General features: G+C 47.2%; 1 protein-coding gene across 4 annotated transcripts in view; it reads right to left on the reverse strand.

Annotated features, from left to right (window-relative positions):
- The window catches only part of mob2a (MOB kinase activator 2a), a 62,157-nt gene that overhangs the window by 29,648 nt on the left and 14,251 nt on the right, over positions 1-18,258 (reverse strand). Inside the window, exon 1 of one of the 4 annotated variants that reach the window (XM_030424689.1) lies at positions 6,318-7,090. The exons of 1 other annotated variant lie outside the window; for it this stretch is intronic. In XM_030424689.1, the coding sequence (XP_030280549.1) occupies positions 6,318-6,355 (38 nt within the window). In that variant the 5' untranslated portion in view covers positions 6,356-7,090. Of the gene's footprint in view, positions 1-3,071; positions 3,384-6,317; positions 7,091-18,258 lie in introns of those variants that run through there. 2 more of the 4 variants (XM_030424690.1, XM_030424692.1) reach the window with 2 other exon arrangements.

Consider the following 18,258-nt stretch of genomic DNA (forward strand, 5'->3'; position numbering starts at 1 on the left):
GATTCGACCTCGACCCGATCTGAGTAAAGTGCAGCCACGCGAGGAGGGAGTCTGCTGGGCTGAGGGGAAGGAGTGCAGGGTTTGTTGGTGGAGAATGGTGTCCTTGTTGAGCCGGGCGCCTCGGCTCTACGGACGCAGCCGGGCCTGCCAAAGATAGCCTAATGAGAGACACATGGAAAACAGTATGGCCCTCTCTGCTAACACGACACACGCACAGTATGACGATACACTCAGAAGTATTGTTGCGCACCACACGTTATAAAATCCACCAACTGATCCGCTGCGAGCGAACACAGTCACGCTCCAGCTTTTGTCATGTGCCGGAGCCCTCCGGGTCGAAATGTGCCTGCTTTCCAGCTACGCGTCAACAACGATACATCATCTGGGTACAGAAACGCTGGAGCTCACAACTGAGCTGAAAATGTAATTGTTTTTCGGTTTCATGGTGCCATTGTGTGTGAAGAAATGAAACTCTGACCCGGGATTCAACTTGAGCTGTGGTAGATGCCTCAGGACTGTCAGGAGGCCCTGGCAAACTGATCTAGTGAGTTTGAGTGTGTGTGAGAGAAATCGTTCACATGTGACAATGTCCGTACAGTCTGTAGGGAATACAGTGAGAGGATGCTAAAGTAACTTTTAATGGTGTCACAAGGCATGGGATGGGAGATTAAAACATGTTTAAATGCTATTTTAGTGCCAAAGACTCTTTTCAAGGTCGAAAGTATCACTACATGTGGGAATATTGCATTTTTCTTTTCATTCTCTTTCTTTCAGAGATTTAGGAGAGAAGACCAAAGCTGAAGACAGCAGCTGGTTAGCTTGACTTCAAGACTGGAAAAAGAGGGAAACAGGGAGCTAAAACAGACCGTCAACCAACACCAACAAGTTGAATAATGCATACATGATGTAAAATGCATATATGATAAGTTGTGATTTCAAGCTGAACTATTCCTTGGCACGGGGTAACGACTTCATGGTGTCTTCACACTGAGGATGCCAGGCAGCCAGTTGTGTCTCGACAAAGTCTCTTTGTCTTGTGTAGACATCTGACGTCATGAGAGACACGGAGTTTTGTTTTTAAATGTTTTGTAAGTGTGAAACAACTCTAGATTTAGCGAGTCAGGTTATTTGTGAGCCGACCAGTTCGTCCAGTCTCAATGCTAAGCTAACTGGCTGCTAAGCCACCTTAGCCACAACTACCCAAACTGAACAGATGATCATGAGAGTGGTAGTATTCATCTTTTCATTTAACTCTTGGCAAGAAAGTGGAAGAGCATATTTCCAGAAAATCCTTCAAATGAATTCCAAATCCTCCCTTGAACTGGGTAATAATATAATAGTATAATAATAATATGATGGTGTGTTTACATGCATGTGATGATGAGAAACGCTCCTGATCATCTAGAACAGTTAACATTGTTAAACTGAGCTGTTATTCTATAGTATTCGTGCTATTTTAGACGTTGTTGGCTCAACCACCAAATCTTCGCTCCTCTGAGAAACGAAAGTCAGTTTCATCTTATTTTATTTGACGTCATACGCTGGGAGACTTTTCACTCACTCCGTACTTTAGAACAGGATGATCAACATTAGTCTCAACACTTCTGGCAGGCGGTTCCTACTCCAACACAATGCTACTGTTGAAAGCCGAAACACCGGCGGAGCCCAGGGGACGGGGGGCTGGCCGGGACCGAGGTCAACGAGGACCTGTTTGGATGGGTGTGCCTCCGAAAGAACACACATCAATCAAGCCATAACATCATCGCCAGGCCGGCTGATTGGCTGACGGAGACGCCGAGGGAGAGGAAATGCTAAAAATAGACGTGACGGCCCATTTTGGCTTAATGAGCCCGTGAGACATCGGGTCGAAGACCCACCCCTGCCTCGATCGTGACTGGGGGAGGAGGGAACATAAGTACTCCTGGCACAGACCCTGCCTTCACAAGGCTTCTGTGTGTATTTAACCAAGACCTACAGTATATAACACATGTGCAGCCTCACAGATACATGACACACACGTAAATGAGAGGCTGTTATTCATACTAAGAGAAGCAGTGAAGTGTAAACAAAGTCCTGAATCACAGCGAGGCCTAATCTAATCCAGCTGTGCTTGTGTGTGTCTGCGCTAAAGCTACAATTTTACACTCACCATCAAAACGCTCCTTAGAGAACCAGTAAGTTATATTTAGACTTTATACAGCAGTTAAGGCAAGCTCAGCCTGGCTAACCCCACAACCACAAAAGAGGGGAGCCAGATCCTGCTCCGACTGCCAGAGAGCCGAACCTAAATCATCTATCCCCTCTTTCAAGCACAATAACCAGCTATACGAGCGCCAGATTTTAAATATAATCGGCAAAGATCTCTCCAACACGTGATATCTGTGGGGCAAATTCTGGTGCTAACATCCAGCAAAAAGAGCAAAGTCTGTTAAGTCAATGCTCTGCAAACAACCAAAAAAAAAAAAGAAGAGAAAACACATCCCTGCCCCTTTGTACACAGGGAACACAGTGTCCAGACAAACAGCACTGCAAAGCCAAAGGGGCACACAGGAGGACGAGAGGAAAAGTTGGGCAAGCTTCACTGACTGGCTGACATTTGGCTGTGTGCCATTTCATTCCAGCTAACTTCTCAACAAACGTTGTAACCAGCAACGTCTAACACTCCTCGTCTACGGTCAGCTATAGGAGACTGGCTGTGTGCCACCGCTGTCCCTCTGTCCTCAACATCTTCCTCCTCCTCCTCTCCCTCCTCCTCCTCCCCTCCCACAAGTCAAGAATACGCCGTGTGTCTGACTACAGCAGAATCTCTGCCTGCTACGGCAGCACTGTCCTCAAATGTCTCCTACAAAACCGCAGCAGCATAACAGAGAGGGTGAAGGGGACGGAGGGGAGGGGGGGGAAGGAGGAGAGGTAAGATGGAGAAGTTGATGAAGGTCCGAAAATGTTAATGTTAAGCTGAGGAATGATTAAAATGAAAGAAGCCAAGTGTGATGTCAACAAACAACAACAGCAGAGAGGAAAGAAGGGTCACGAGAAAGACAACAAACAGTTAAAGTGACTTGGCTAACTACCGATAGAAGAAGCAGTCGCAGCACACTAGAACCCCCATCCAGCCGGCGGCGAGGCGGCAGCAGAGCCGGGGTGACGAGGCTCCGACCCGCAGCACCCTTCCTCCCTTTCACCTCCCAGTCTCCGGTCCTCTCTCCTGGCTACAGGTGCAGCAGCTCCAGCATAGCACCTTGTGTAATCCTGCAGCTACTGAAACAGTCTGACGTTTAACGCAGGACGGACGCGCTGACCGACGGACGGACGGACGGACGAGCAGGATGCGGGCAGACGAGGCCGTTCAGGGACTCAGACGAAACAAACGCACAAAAAAAAAACCAAAAAAAAAACCAGACACTTCTCTGAGCATGCTGCCCTTTCTCTCTCCTGTCCAACTACTGCAACTGCCTGCCTTCACTTTCACACTCTTCCTCGCTCTCTCTCTCTCTCCCTCCCTCTCCCTCCCTCCCTCCCTCCCTCTCTCTCCCTCGTTCACTTGCTGGCTCCCACTTGAAAGGCGGGAAGATTAGCTTGGCAAACAGAGTCCCATAAACAAACTGCTGACTGCTGGACAGCACAGGGTGGACTGCAGGGAAGAGGGAGATGGACACAGAGAGAGGGAGAGAGAGAGAGACGGGAAACAATCCCTGGGAGGCAGAAATCTCAGCCATCTGTATACATCCTAAACATCCCACCTCCACCCATCGCAGCCCAAACACAGACTGCTGGATAAATCTCACTCAGAGACAACTCCGGTCGAAAGTTAATCAGTGCAGCGAGTCGACAGCCTCGTCACGCTTCTGCACGCGAGGTGATATGTGACCAAGTCGCCACGGCAGATGGCTAATTGTCAACTCGAAAGTAAACACTGACGAGGCGAATGAACACGCAGCGCGGTGATTCGGTGCACGCATACAGCAACTCCTTCATTCACATAAAATGATGCAGCAGTACGGGACGGGAGGGGCCAGCACAGAGACAAGCCCTCAGGAAGCGAGCCAATCACTGCAGAGCGCTGCTGTTACGGCGTGAGGCAAATAAGGTGAAGGACAGACTGAATCACGGGCCTCGTTTCATCAGCCAATTGCCCCTTTTTTTTCTGTTCACTCCCTTCTTTACGCTTCAAAACACACGTGCAGGAACGACCGCGAGGACCGCGGCGGTCAGGTGGAGCAGTGACGCCGCGATCGAAGCTAACGCGGGATTTACCGACCGCGACGGGGGCAGACACTGAATGCTGACGCTCAATATCGAACCCTCCGTCCGCTCAGAGGAAACAAACGACTGCGGCATAGACAAAAGGGCTGGGAGACGACGGAGGCAGAGGTGACAGTCACCTTCAGGAGGCGGCGTTTGTGTGGCAGCCGCAGAGGAGAAACAGCTCTGCTCTTATTCTGTCAGCGACTTATCAGAAGAGCTCCCGAACAGGGGGATGGATTTTAACAGTAGAGGCCGGAGATGGTGGATATTCACCAGCTGACTCTGCTGCACGTCCTTCCTCTGCCTGCTTCTTTCTGCTCATGAGATAAAAGATGACAAAGACGAACTGCAGCAGCAAAGCGAAGCTGTTTCACATCTCATGACGTCATCCCTCCTCCTCCCCCTCCTCCCCCTCCCCCTCCCCCCTGGAGGGCCAGTCACCAGGAGCTGCATCTAACAGGCCTCCCCTTTCACAGTTTAATTACCTCATCCCTCTCACCTGCACACACACAAACACACACACACAGATGTGAGTGTAGCATGTGATCTCACACACTGATCTCAAAGGCGGGGGGGGGGGGGGGGGGGGGGGACGGCGACACACACACACTTTCTGTACACACTTCCTAAGTGAGAACAGAATGGCAAGGGAGGGAGGGTACACGACGATAAGCATCGTTATCACATTTTTTCGTGACCGTGTGATGAAAGCGGCTGTTTGGCGCTCGTTAGCTCTCCTTTTGTGTTTCGGCACCTAAAAGTCAGGAAGTGGGTTTTGTGTGCGTCAAGTACAGCGGAAGGCCAGATGCCTTATTACAAGGAGAAAGAGGAAGAGGAGTGCCGGTGGAAAAGTGTAAGAAGTGAAACTGGCCTTAAATTAACTGTCACTTTCAACAATACCAACGACCTCTTGTGGGTCTCTTTTGCGTGCCGGTGTGTGTGTGTGCGTGTGCGTGTGCGTGTGTGTGTGTGTGTGTGTGCTTCCTCAAACTTTGGAGCCTTATCATTAAATCCAGACAAACAACAAAAAGCGAGACATCCGCTCTGACTGAATGCAATAAAATAAAAAAAAAACAGCTAGCTCGCTCAGCGGATGTTGTGGAGACAAAGAAAGAATTTTTCTTATAAACTTGTGACTTGTAGAGATAACACAATGAAGAGAAGGAGGGAGGAGGGAGGGAGGAGGAGGGGGGAGTGGGACAGAACCACTGGGGAGTCGGGGGGGGGGGGGGGGGGGGGGGGGGGGACAGACCCGACTCGTGACCGGGTTTAGAAACGGCAGGATGTGAATAGAGGCCGATGCAATCATGTCAAGGGAGGGAAAGTGGGTTAGGAGGGGGGAAAAGAGGAAAAGACACACACATACTGCTGCACTCGTACAAAGTTGCTAGGTGATGGGGGGGGGGGCGGAGAGAGGGGGCACTTCTGTGGAGGGGAAGGAGAGCGAGAGAAAGGAGAGATCATTTTCTGAAATTCAACAGAGGAGACAAAAGAAAGAGAGAGAGAGAAAGAAAGAGAGAGCCCACCCCTCCTTAAAGCGAGACGGACAGGTTTCTCCTGCTCGCTACACGTGGGCGCCACACTGGTGAAGTCAGGGACCCTCACAGGGACCCGACAGCATCATCAACCTCCACCACTTATCTATAATCAGAAAATAAACTGTATGTATATTTGGATGCAATCTCAATGAACACAGTGGATGCAGCATGTAATTCTTCTCCACAACAAAGAAGCAGTTTTCTGTGGTGTCACTGCAGCGTGTGTGTGTGTGTGTGTGTGTGTGTGTGTGTGTGCGCGTGCACAATAAAATGATAAATCTCTCTTTGGCATCACTGAAGAGTTATTATAAGATGTTAAAGACTCATATTAAAGTGAAGTAAAGACACCATAGAGTCAGTTTGAGCCTTAAAAAGGGAATATCACAGAGAAAGTGAACTGATTTATGAGCTCGGCATGTAACACAACGTGCTGCCCTCCTCCTCCACCCTCCACCTCCACCACCACCACCTCTCCATATGGATAACACATTACTACAGTAAGTTACCGCAGCTCACGTTACACCAGCCTCTTACCTATTTAGCGTATAGGACCCGTTCCTCTTAAACCTCATCCTGGACGACAGGAAGCGGATAAAGAAATCCAGAGTTGACGGCGTTTCAGCTTTTTGTCGCACCCCGAAAAGAAACGAACGCCGCCGTGTCTTTCTGTCTGTCTCTCTGAGTGTGTCTGTGTCTGTGTGTGTGTGTGTGTGTGTGTCTTTCTGGCTGCAGAGCAAACAAAACCGCCGAACAATACGGAGTTGCTCCTTGCGGTCCCTCTCTCACTCCTCCAACACCTTTTTCCTCTTTCTATCTTTCTATCGTTTCTTCCCGGTCCTCCTTCTCCTCCTCCTCCTCCTTTTCCTCCTCCTCCTCCTCTGGTCCCCTTTGGTTTCCGTGGGGCAGGGTTAACGAGTCCTCAGGCTGCAGGCGTTTCGATTCAAACCCAGAAAAACAGCTCGTATCGGTGACATGCGTGCGCTCCGGAGTTGTGGAGAAGAATTGAGTGTTTTTCAGAGGGAGTCTGGCGGAGGCTTTGTGTCCACGCAGCCCCGCGCTGACGCAAACCGCCGCGTTTTTACTCCCCACTCCCAGAAAAACACCCAGACGAAACTTGAAGCTTTTCTTTCAACGCGTCCACGTCCACATCACCTCTTCCTGCTCGGTTCGGCGGCACAAATCCCGAACTCAAAGCGACGCTCGCGTAAGAAAAAAAACATTAGAAAAACAGTTACACGCCGCCCTTTATGAAAAATGGTTATCGATGCGCGCCAGCTTCCTTCTCTCCATTCACAATCCCGAGGAGGTTCTCGTGTTTCAGCAGCGTTTCCTATCTGAGGAGCTATATATAAATATATAAATATATAAATATATAAATACACGTTTATATTCTGCCATATGCCGAACACAAACCAGACTCCTCCAGCCCAACACGGCTCCTGTCACCGCCCGGAGGGTGAGACAGATTTGAGGCTAAGAATAGTGACGAGGAGCCATTAATGCCATTTAAATCCAAAGTCCTCCAAGTGTGTGTGTGTGTAAAGGACACACACTTTACATTTCATGATACAGGAAGCTGCTTGAGCTCCAGGAAGAGAATTGATTGATAATTCATGAGCACATATATCACTGGATTAAATTATTATTAGAGGATGTGGAGTGATGAAGAAAGACATGATGACTTTCTGGGATTTAAACGTTTCAGGGCCGTGCAGGTGGTTGTTGACGAGAAATGCAACAACTAATCGATTAATCAATTAGTCGAACAAATATCAAAAAAACAGACAGCCAACTTTTGCAGGTTCCAGCTGTTTAAAGGGGCACTTTGTAGTTTCTGGAGAAGAAACTCAAACTCTGAATCATAAGTAATTAAACAAACTGCTCTTAGAGGAAGTTAAGATCCCCAGAACACTGTTTGAAGCTAAAAAGGTGGCAGGGTCCGCCACATATAAACAAAGTTAAACAGTATGAAACTGTGTTGTGTGTGTTTATTTAATTTATTCAGTCATGAAAGTGAAGACAGTTTATTTAAGCTTGTTTTGGCATAAAAATATCTGCAATATCTTCTGCAAAACTACACACTGCACCTTTAAATGTGAGGATTTGCTGCTTTTCTTTGGAATTTTTGTCAGTGAATAAAAGAATCTTTGGGTTTTGGAGTGTTTTCACATTTTATAGACCAGATGATCAGCTGTAAACATAACCAGCAGAGTGATCAATAGTGAAAAGAATCATTGTTTGCCTTGTAATGATGTTAAAACTGGAGGTCTGCCTCACTCGATCTGCCACTTCTGCACTACATGAACTCTTGACCCAACACCAGGTGCTGCTGTGAGGACAATGACCAAGTGACCAGCAACAATGGACCATGATCGCTGGCCTGCTCGTGAGTAACATCCGTGCTATGCGGCATTTTCAGCATCAGCATCCTCTCCAACAAACAGTGAGAACTCACAATGAAATTAGTTTGCAGCCAGGAATGTCAAAATGTGGAGGAAATGACAGGTGGGTTAACTCAAAGTGACTTTGAGCAGACACAGAGGTGACACCAAGAATGGCTTTACGATGACAAAGTGCGATCGCTATCGCCGCACCCAGCAACGGCCTCCAGTGTGTATGCGTGCCCTCGGGGGAAGCAAGCCCGCTTCTCCAGCTGGGTGTGTGTTTACACTAGACACAGCTAAGGTGAGGCAAAAATCTCATGTTTTGTCAAGTCTGGATTTGTGGATTAAAAAACAAAACAAAAAAAGTTGGTCCACTGGAGCTGGAGAGGGGGGGGGAAAGATGGATGGATGGGGGGAGACAGGGAGAGGGCCAGACCACAAAGAGTGAAAAAATGGAAAGACCAGATGTGATTTTCTGACAGAGTGAGCATTGAGAAGGAGGAAGACGTGCTACAAGCGTCCCAGACTGGATTTTAAAACCAGAATAGCGTTTATGGTTACATGTAATGTGTTTTAGTAGCTTGAACTTGTCAAGACGAACCCCGAAAATACATTTCTTATGAAGCTATTTGAAAATATTAGAAGACACAGAGAACTTCAAAACTATATATTATATCCATGATTGTAACGAGAAGTTAATTAAAGGACAAGTCCAGCTCATCTGAGAGCAACTACCAAAAAAAAAAAAGTCTCTAATAATAAAATAAAATGTTTCATTAACTTTTGTGTGCTCGGGTCTTGAGGGATGGAAGAAGGGAAAAGCACGAAATGATGAATCCAGACGAGCGGTAAAAGTAAGATTACATCATGGGAGTGCGGTACAGTGTGTGTGTGTGTGTGTGTGTTTCCTGTACTCCTGCTGAAAAGCACTCAGGGTTGGTTTCAATGGCTCCAAGCTCGTTTATTACAGTAAGAGCAACCTGGCACTAGAACTGCTGATCAATCGCACCACCAGCACCGCCGCCGCCGCTGCTGCTGCTGCTGCTGCTGCTCATTCAGTCACTGCAGAGTTACACAACAGCCACTGGAGGAAGAGGAGGAGGAGGAGGAGGAGGAGGAGGAGGAGGAGGAGGACTGACAGAAGATGAGGCGACTCTGGAGGGACCGAAAAGAGTCAAAAAAGAGGGAGGATGGTGGAAGGAAAGAGGGTGAACAAACACTGCAGAGCACAGAGGCACAATTAGCCGGAGCTTTATTGATGCAGTTCAAAACAACCCCCCCCCTCCCTCCTCCCTTCCTTCTATTCACTCTCAATCCATTCCTCCTTCCTGCACTTATTCATCGCCTGCACCTTAAATGCCCCCTGATTTTATTGCTCCTTTCGCGGCCCCTTCATTAAGCTAATTTGAGCTTTTCTTGCCTCTTTCGCAATCCTCGTCACGAGCCCCTCTTTTCTCCCCTTCTGTCCCTCCAGTTCAATCCCTCCCCGCATTCCTCCTCCTGCTGCTGCATGTTGTGCAAGAATGATGTGAACTTTAAGCGCCTGTCCGTGCATACTAATGGAGTGAAAGATGCCAGTCAGTGCAAAAAGGAGGAAGCTGCAGACCTTCTCTGCATGTGTGGATGCACAGGACAGAATAACTGACAGAAAAAAACTGTTTTCTCTGACTCGTTCACAGCGACAGGAAGGCTTCCAGAAAGCTGTCCTCGCCGCGGCCGTGGTTTAACTCTGGCCCCTCCACTCCTACATCGGCTTTCCAGGAATACATTGCACAGAGGCAAACGCTGGACCGCAGTGCACAGACACACACAAATGGACACACACACACACACACACACACACACACACACACTGTGGATCCAGTATGCATGAGAGCAGAGCTTTAGAGAGGCTGTGTCGCTGCAAGATCCCAGGCACAGAGGTGATACTGACAGAAAGCACACACACACACACACACACACACACACACACACACACACACACGAGCCTGCTGCCATGCCAATAACACACACACACACACACGCACACACGTACACACACACACACACACACACACACACACGCACGCACACGAGCCTGCTGCCATGCCAATAACACACACACACACACGCACACACGTACACACACACACACACACACACACACACACACACGCACGCACACGAGCCTGCTGCCATGCCAAAAAAAGATGAATCTTACAAAACCATGTGTGTATTACGCAATTTAATGTACACAAGGTCTCGCTGCCAAGCACCAGGAACATACTGTTTCTCTCACACACTCTAAATATGTTTCAACACACACAAACAAACACACACACCGGGCACAGTTAGAGGTATATGTGTGCTGGGGCCCGGGCCAGGGGACGCAGTATGAAAGGGCCTATATATATATACGGCCCGGCTGGGCGACGCCAGGAGCCCGTCAGGCCGTCTGTGCGCCCGTCCTTCACACATAGCCCGAACTATATTAAGGGGATACTACTATAGCTCACCTTTAATAGTTACCTCAGTGAGTCTATGTCTCCGTCTGTCCTTTAAGTCGTCCTATAGGCTTCTGTTTCGCCTTTCTGTCCGACCGTCTACCAGCACTAAGCTCAGGGAGCTTCCACTAACACTCTCAGTATGTCGGAGCTGATGAAAGCGTAAGTGTGAAATAATGTGCAAAAACAGCGATGTTGACATTTTCTCAAGTTTGTCTCACAGATGGGCCCCAAAAAAGGCAAATGTTATGTCTGGGGTGTTTCTGGGCTCTGCACCCAATCAGTGTTATCTTTCCACATCTCCGCTGCCTTCAAATTCCAGGAAATGAAATGCAACCTTACCCATGCACCGATCACTGCTCAGGCATTTAGAGAATGTGAAGTTCAGCGCCAGAATTGGAAAACCATCTATCTTGTAAAAGACTGAGTCTCACTTTTTTTTTTCTCAAAATTTCCCATAGATATGATGACAGCACTGTGTGATGGTAACCATCAGTGGAAACACTGAAGGTGACGTCCTTTACAGTCACAGCAATTAGTTGATTAAAGGGATATTCCAGTGTTAGACTCCCTCTCGAGAGATCAAGTTAGCAGACTGCTAATTTACAGAGTTTTATCAACCTCAGAAACGACCGCACGACAACAATACACTGCAGTAAATGGATCCAAATATAAACCGCCACCTAAAAGCCACAAATAATGCTCAGAACAGCACCAAACTTCAGCAACAGTACAAATAGGGTCTCAGCACATAGTCCGGGGCATCTAACCTCCGCTAGCTTAGCTGGATTTCTACTGAAAAGCTGACTAAATTTACCACTCTTCTGCAGCAGCTTCCTGTTGACGGGAAGTCCCGACGAGTCGATTACCGAGTGCAGTAGAGTTCCGCGGCTCATGGATGAAAATGTATGATTATGACTCCATGCAAAAGCAATCAAAGTTCATATGTGTCTTACCTGCCAGTTCATAAGTTATTATCGAGAGCGGACAGGGAAAAGAACGGAATTGAGCATTTCTAACCGCACTCGGTAATCGTCACGTCGGGACTTCCCCGACCCGGAAGCTGATGGAGGAGAGTTTAACTCTGTTTTTAGCTTCACAGTAGAAATCCAGCTAAGCTAGCGGAGGTTAGATGCCCCGGACTATGTGCTGAGACCCTATTTGTACTGTTGCTGAAGTTTGGTGCTGTTCTGAGCATTGTTTGTGGCTTTTTGGTGGCGGTTTATATTTGGATCCATTTACTGCAGTGTATTGTTGTCGTGCGGTCGTTTCTGAGGTTGATAAAACTCCGTAAATTAGCGGTCTGCTAACTTGATCTCTCGAGAGGGAGTCTAACACAGTTTCACAGTGATTTAGACCATGGATTAAACTTACACCGGAATATCCCTTTAATGAATTAGTTAATCATCTAAATGGAAGGAGTCCATGTCTGTCGAGTGATTTGCTCAACTACAAATGGTGGGTGTATTGCTGAGGACCCGTGAAGGGCAGTATCATAGTGAAGTAGTTTGGGTGAGAGGTTCTCAAGAAAGCTGCAAGGAAGTAACGTCTCCCTGCAAAGTTGGAGAGATTCTGCAGCTCCAGATCCAAAGTTTAAGACGAACACAGCACCAGTGAAGGTTTAGAGCTAACCCTCTCTCTCACAGTGGTCGTTATATCTAATGAGGCATCAGCTATCAAACGTTTTATAATCCTAAGCAGTGGTTAGCCTATTTTGACATTTTTTAATGCATACAATCAGGCCATTGAACGTCATATTGGGTCAGCTGTGGCGAGAGCAGATCGTCCACTAATAAGAGGGTCGTGGTTCGATCTCCGGTCCCTACAGTCTACATGTCGACATACTTCACCCTGAAATGCTCCATTTGTGTGTGCATGTTGTGTCGAAATGGTTATTGCTCCTGATGAGCAGCTAACCTCTGTCGACAGTGTATACAGTGAATGTGTGTGTGAATAAGTGAAGGCAGACGTGTATTGTAGAGCGCTTAAAGTTGTCTGTCAGAGGAGAAAAAAATATATGAATACAGTCCGTTTACCATTTAGAAGCAGAACAATTCCGGTTATTAAAAAAAATTGGTGACACATGCGTACGTGAGGAGACTCTGGCTCACTTTTAGCTTTCTATGATACGATGGGAAACTGTGATTTCTGACATATTACAGAACAAACAATGACAAAAAAGACTTCCATATATTAAGGTTTGATTACATTAAGGTCCAGATGAATAAATGTTCATTATCTCCACACTATACTGTCATTCCTGGAAGTGCAGAGAAGACTGTGTAACACCATTTAGACTTTCATGTGTGAAAATGTGTCTAATTTTGTCTCTCTGCTGCTCAAACCAAATAAAACGACCTTAAAAGAGCAAACCGTCGCCGTTTGAACTGCTCATCACTCCGCGCGCCGCTTTGTTTTCATGGCTCTCACACCAAAGTGGAAGCACTGATCTGAGAGACTGCTGGGGATGGTGAGGCTACGCTGCCACCTACTGTTAGCATGAAATAATGCAAGAAAGAGCAGACGACGGTCTCCGCTCTCGAGCTCCTTTCTCTGGGGCTCGCTGTGCTAAGTGACTCGCGCTGATGGCGGAGGAGCAGCGATGAGAGAGAGGCAGCAGGCAGAACGGCCGGCCAGAGAAGCTGCAGGCGGAGGTGCACTCGCTCACTGATGTCCTGTTGACTGGTATGCAGCAGTCTGGTATTGTTGGCATGTGAATAAAGGCTTTGCACCAGTGATGGAAGGGAGGAGGTGAGGATAGGAGATAAAAAAATGAAGAAATGAAGAAAGAAAGACAAAGACAAGGGATGGAAGGTGAGGGAAAGCAGCGCTGATGCCGCAGTGACATCTGGTATTGCTGGTATGTGAAAAGACGCTGAACAGAGGGATACGAGCAGCAGCGAGGCCGGTTGCCTACGCTAAGATTTTACGAACGTAATTAAAAGCTTCTGGGCCTTTTTTCCTCTTCGGTGAAGAAAATAAATCCAGGCGAGCGGTTTCAGTTTGGTAGAAAACTTTTAAAAAACCTCAAGGCGAGAATGTGGGATAAAGATATTGACACATCGACAGATCGTGTTGGGCTTGAGCTGGTTTTTGGAGAACAGTAATTACCCCTAACCTTTACTTGAAAATGTAAAAATATCCTCAAAGGACAAATTAATAAATAAACAAAGCACGCCTCAGCAGAGAGAAGAACAGGACTATTGATCTGTGTGTGTGTTTGCCTCCGGCTGCTGGTCGACTGGTATTGCGGGTTCAGCGCTGTAGCTGCTTGATATGGTCATGTGATGCTGGACTGGAGAGAGCGGGACAGAGCCCGGTGCACACTGGGAAGGCCTGCGAGCCGCGATTATGCAACAAGATCTGATTTCATGCTCATTGGATCTCTCCCTCTTCTCCTTCCTTCTTCCTCTTCTCCCAAACTCTCTCTACTTTTATCTACATTTGTCTTTGCATCCCTTTTATATTTCTGATTTGCTTCCTCATCCGAGTGCACACCAATGTGACCTAAATCAATACGATTGACCAAACAAAGTTACCCAACTGCTGACAGGTAAGCGTTTTTTTTTAGCCTCCTCCGGTCATGTGAGGTGGACGAGTGCTGCCCTCTGGTGGTGGAAACACACCACATCCAGAGCCTGCTTTACAGCAATCCATCAATTTTTTATCTAAAAGTCGAGCTAGTAATGTTGGTTTTGAGGGTTGTGGCACACATGTCGCTGCATGTATTTTAGATAAAGAGGACGGGGAAATCCGGAGCTGTTGCTGTTTGCATCGCCAGCCCAAGAGACTGATGAAAGAAAAGAGCCTGGCAAGCTTGACAAACCAGATTAGCTGAGGAACGTCTACAAGCTGTTAGAGCAGCCGCACAATAACCAACCACAAGAGGGAGGTAGAAAAGAAACACAGGTCCCCTTTCACCCTCCATCACACCACATCAGGATGTGAAGCTCAAAGACGTCTCAATAACATTCAAGGTCATCTTCAGTTAATTTCATTCATTAGATCAACAAAAAAGAGGTTGTTCTTCCTGCGGTCCAATCACAAACATAACTTTAAAGATCTTTATTTATTTGATGTTTAAATTGATAACACATCAATGCAGATCTGAGGTGTATTAACAGATCTGGTGGGATTTTATATAAGCAGCCTTGTTATTTTTAAAAGACGTGGTTCCACAGCTCTTCTGCAGAGCTTTTCTTCTTTTTTTACCCTCGAGAAAAACACAGACTTGACACTTCTACGCAAAAAAAAAACCAGACAATCCACAAATGACCTTGAGGATGCAGATGAGAGAATGAAAATCATTTTATTCTAACAGCTTCACATTCAGTGACCAAAACATCCTAAAAAATTGAGCTTTCTGCTGTCATATCCCCAAAATGACAGAAGCCGACAACAACAACACACGACAAAAAGCTTTTAGATCAGTTCCTCGACTATTTGTACTGCAGCGTTAACGTGACCCGTCCTGATCCGCATTACCAAAACACCGAGCTGTGAGCCGAGCCTGACAGCAGCGGGCCGAGAATGACTTACATCCAAATCCAAACGACGAGGGAAATGTGCACCGACGTTCCCTTTAATGTATTCAAATCTCCACACTCCTGACTGTGAGAGTGCACTACAGAAAGAGTGTGTTGATCTCAGCGGCTCTGAGCTGATGCTGGAACAGGCTTTAGTCAGGTAGATAATCGCCACACTGGAGAGAAACAGTTCCTTGGTTTAATGCATACACACAAACACACACTCCACAGCTGCCCGCGGTTATATAACAGCTGGTATGTGTGGTGGTGTGTGTGTGTGTGTGTGCATGAACCAGTCTCTGCACCGGCTCTGAAGAGAGCAGCGACCTCCAACCACCTTTGACCGCAGCTTCTCACCTTTCAGCTGTCAGGGTTAGATAACTGTAATATCCCGGTTTCATCGGAGGCTCACCGCGATATGAGGCCAGAGGAAGTAATATGGCAAGGTCAACAGCTCAGAGGGAAGTCAGAGGAGGCAAAATTAAGAATTTATGCATTTTAATAAACTTCCTGGGACAGATACCGCAGGATAAGGAAATATTAAAGGAAGAATCCACCTTAAATCGGAGGTTTTTCACATTTCTTGGTATTTTCTTTTTTTTTTAAATTTCTGCCTGAATACTAACAGCATGTGGCATGACATGTCATCAATTTCCCAGAGGCCACTTGACTCAAATTAACGAATATGGCAGAGGACACAAAGCCCAATTACCAGGCTTCATGTGTGCAGCTGTGCAGAGCCGGTTATCAGCGTGGAGTGCGGAGGGAACGCGTAGAGTAAGCGAGACGGAGGAGACCGAAAGACTGAGAAAGACGCCCAGCTGGAGCCCGAGTGAGGAAAACAGCACTTCCTGTGTTTGTGCATCTCACTGTTCGCCTTCCCCTTCAGCCCGACGAGTGACGAAGACTTCCTGCGAGCTCCTGCTGCAGACTCCCCGGCCGAACAATGAGAAGGGAAGGAGAGTGTGGTACGGTACAGGGAGGGGCACGAGAGGGAGATAAAGGAGTAACACACACATATGCATTATGCAAACAGAAGCGCAGATACAGGTGTACATGAGGACACACACACGCCCAGACGGGACACGTACACATGCGGTCAGAGCGCAGATGGCTGTATGAAAAGGGGGAAGGACAGAGACCACAACAAGACAGACATCAAACCAGGACTCACGACCTGAGAGTTTCCTCCAGTCAGCAAGTGTCACACTCCACCAAACCTCACTGAATGCAGACGGCGCTGATGTTTCCTCAACTTGAAAGACTCGCCACCACTTCACTGAGTGATTATGAGAAATGTTCCATCTGCCTGCACCGTAGGTCTGCCCCCCTCCCCTCCTCTCCTCTCCTCTCCTCTCTGGCCCTGAGCAACACATGAACTCAGCAGAGCGGACCAAAACCCCTGACCTGCTGTTCCTCCACGAGAGGAAACGGATGTGGGGATTGTCTCTCGCTCGCTCTCGTTCTCCGTCGCCTGCACGCCAAACAAACCGGCAGAAACAGCTTACAGAGCGGATGTCCAGACCACCGGCGTGTGTGTGTGTGTGTGCACATATAGCCTCATCAGGAGCCACAGACGGGACCTTCACTGTCCATCTGTGGCTCTAGAAGTAGCGTCAGGACGCTGTTGCTCCTACGTGTTCAGGGGAATTCGATGTTTGAAAAGGGGCATTCCACCTGTCTTATTTGAAATTCTTATATATGTGTTCAAAATTGTTTTAAATGTTGCTTCTGTTGAGTTTGAGCGAAGTGTGTTTGACATGAGTGGGTGATGTGACAGCACTGTTGTTTCTTCACATTCAGTAGATTGTTCATTTATGGGATATTTTTAACTAAAAAATATGAACATTTCTTAAAAATGACTTTTGGAAGAAGTGTTTTGACTGTGATACTTCCTATTTTCACTCTAAAATGCCCAAAAAATAGGCACCAGAGGGGAAAGCTATTGTTGTACTTCCCGTTTTTGAACTTTTTATCCATTAATAAATCTACTAAAGTTTAAGAAACATCAGTCAGAGGTTTGAATTTATGCAAAAATGTCTCTGCAGATTAGTTTTGGGACTAATCACTTAGTCTTTTTGTCCATAAAATGTCAGATAATAAAATATAATTTCCCATCCCCTCAAGGTGATGTCCTCAGACGGCTTGTTGTATTCAATCAACTGTCCAAAACCAAAAGATTCTGTTTAATAACTCGATCCATCGTCATCAACAGAGCAACAAAGATTCCTTGTGACTCACATATAAATCTGAACTTTGGTCCACGCGAGTGTGAAATTCAGATGAAGTCTCTCTCGGCACCGACTCCCTCCACAGCGAGGACGCTTAAACTTCAGAGGAAAATTACGAAGCCATTTCATCTGCACTTTTAAAAATAGATATGTTTTGACATGCAGTACATTAGTAATGTGAGTATGAGCAAGCCAAGCTCCGGGCTGCAGTGCTGCACACGGAACAAGCAGCACTGTCACTGACAATTACAAGCACAAACTTGTTGCATAATAATTAGACAACACTGAGAACATTGTTGGCTGCTTCTCAAAAAAGCCTCAAACCAACCGGCGCGGCTTTGCGGAGGCGACATGAGATAGTTTGCAGGGAGGAGCTGAGGTCGAACAGAAGGGCGGAGAGGCTGAGCGGAGCGGAGGGACGAGCGAGAAGATGAAGAGACACGGTATGCAAAAAGACGGGAGGTCGGGAGTCGCGGTTCGCTTCACAGATCTTTTCCCTCCATCGCTCTTTATGTAGGCTAATCTCTTCCATCTCACCTCCCCGCGATGGCCAGCTCACTTAGCCTCATTTAACCAGCTAACAGCCGGTAATAAATCAGCCGCACACTTCCCTCACCTCTAATCTGTAGGAGCCTGTTCAGCTCTGCACACTCCCTCTGATATATGACTCAGTCCACTCTGGCTTCCAGTGCCAGGCAGCTACTGTAGGTTTAGAAACCTCTGCTGGGAGCACGGGCCAGACAGCTTGTGGAGAACGAGGCGGGGATGATAAAACATGGAGGTAAAGGATGAAACTGTAGAGAAGATAATGGCAGAGTAGACTTCCGCTGTCCAGCTTTGTTTCCAGGCTG

The sequence above is a fragment of the Sparus aurata genome, chromosome 8 (assembly GCF_900880675.1).
Source record: "Sparus aurata chromosome 8, fSpaAur1.1, whole genome shotgun sequence".
NCBI lineage: Eukaryota > Metazoa > Chordata > Actinopteri > Spariformes > Sparidae > Sparus > Sparus aurata.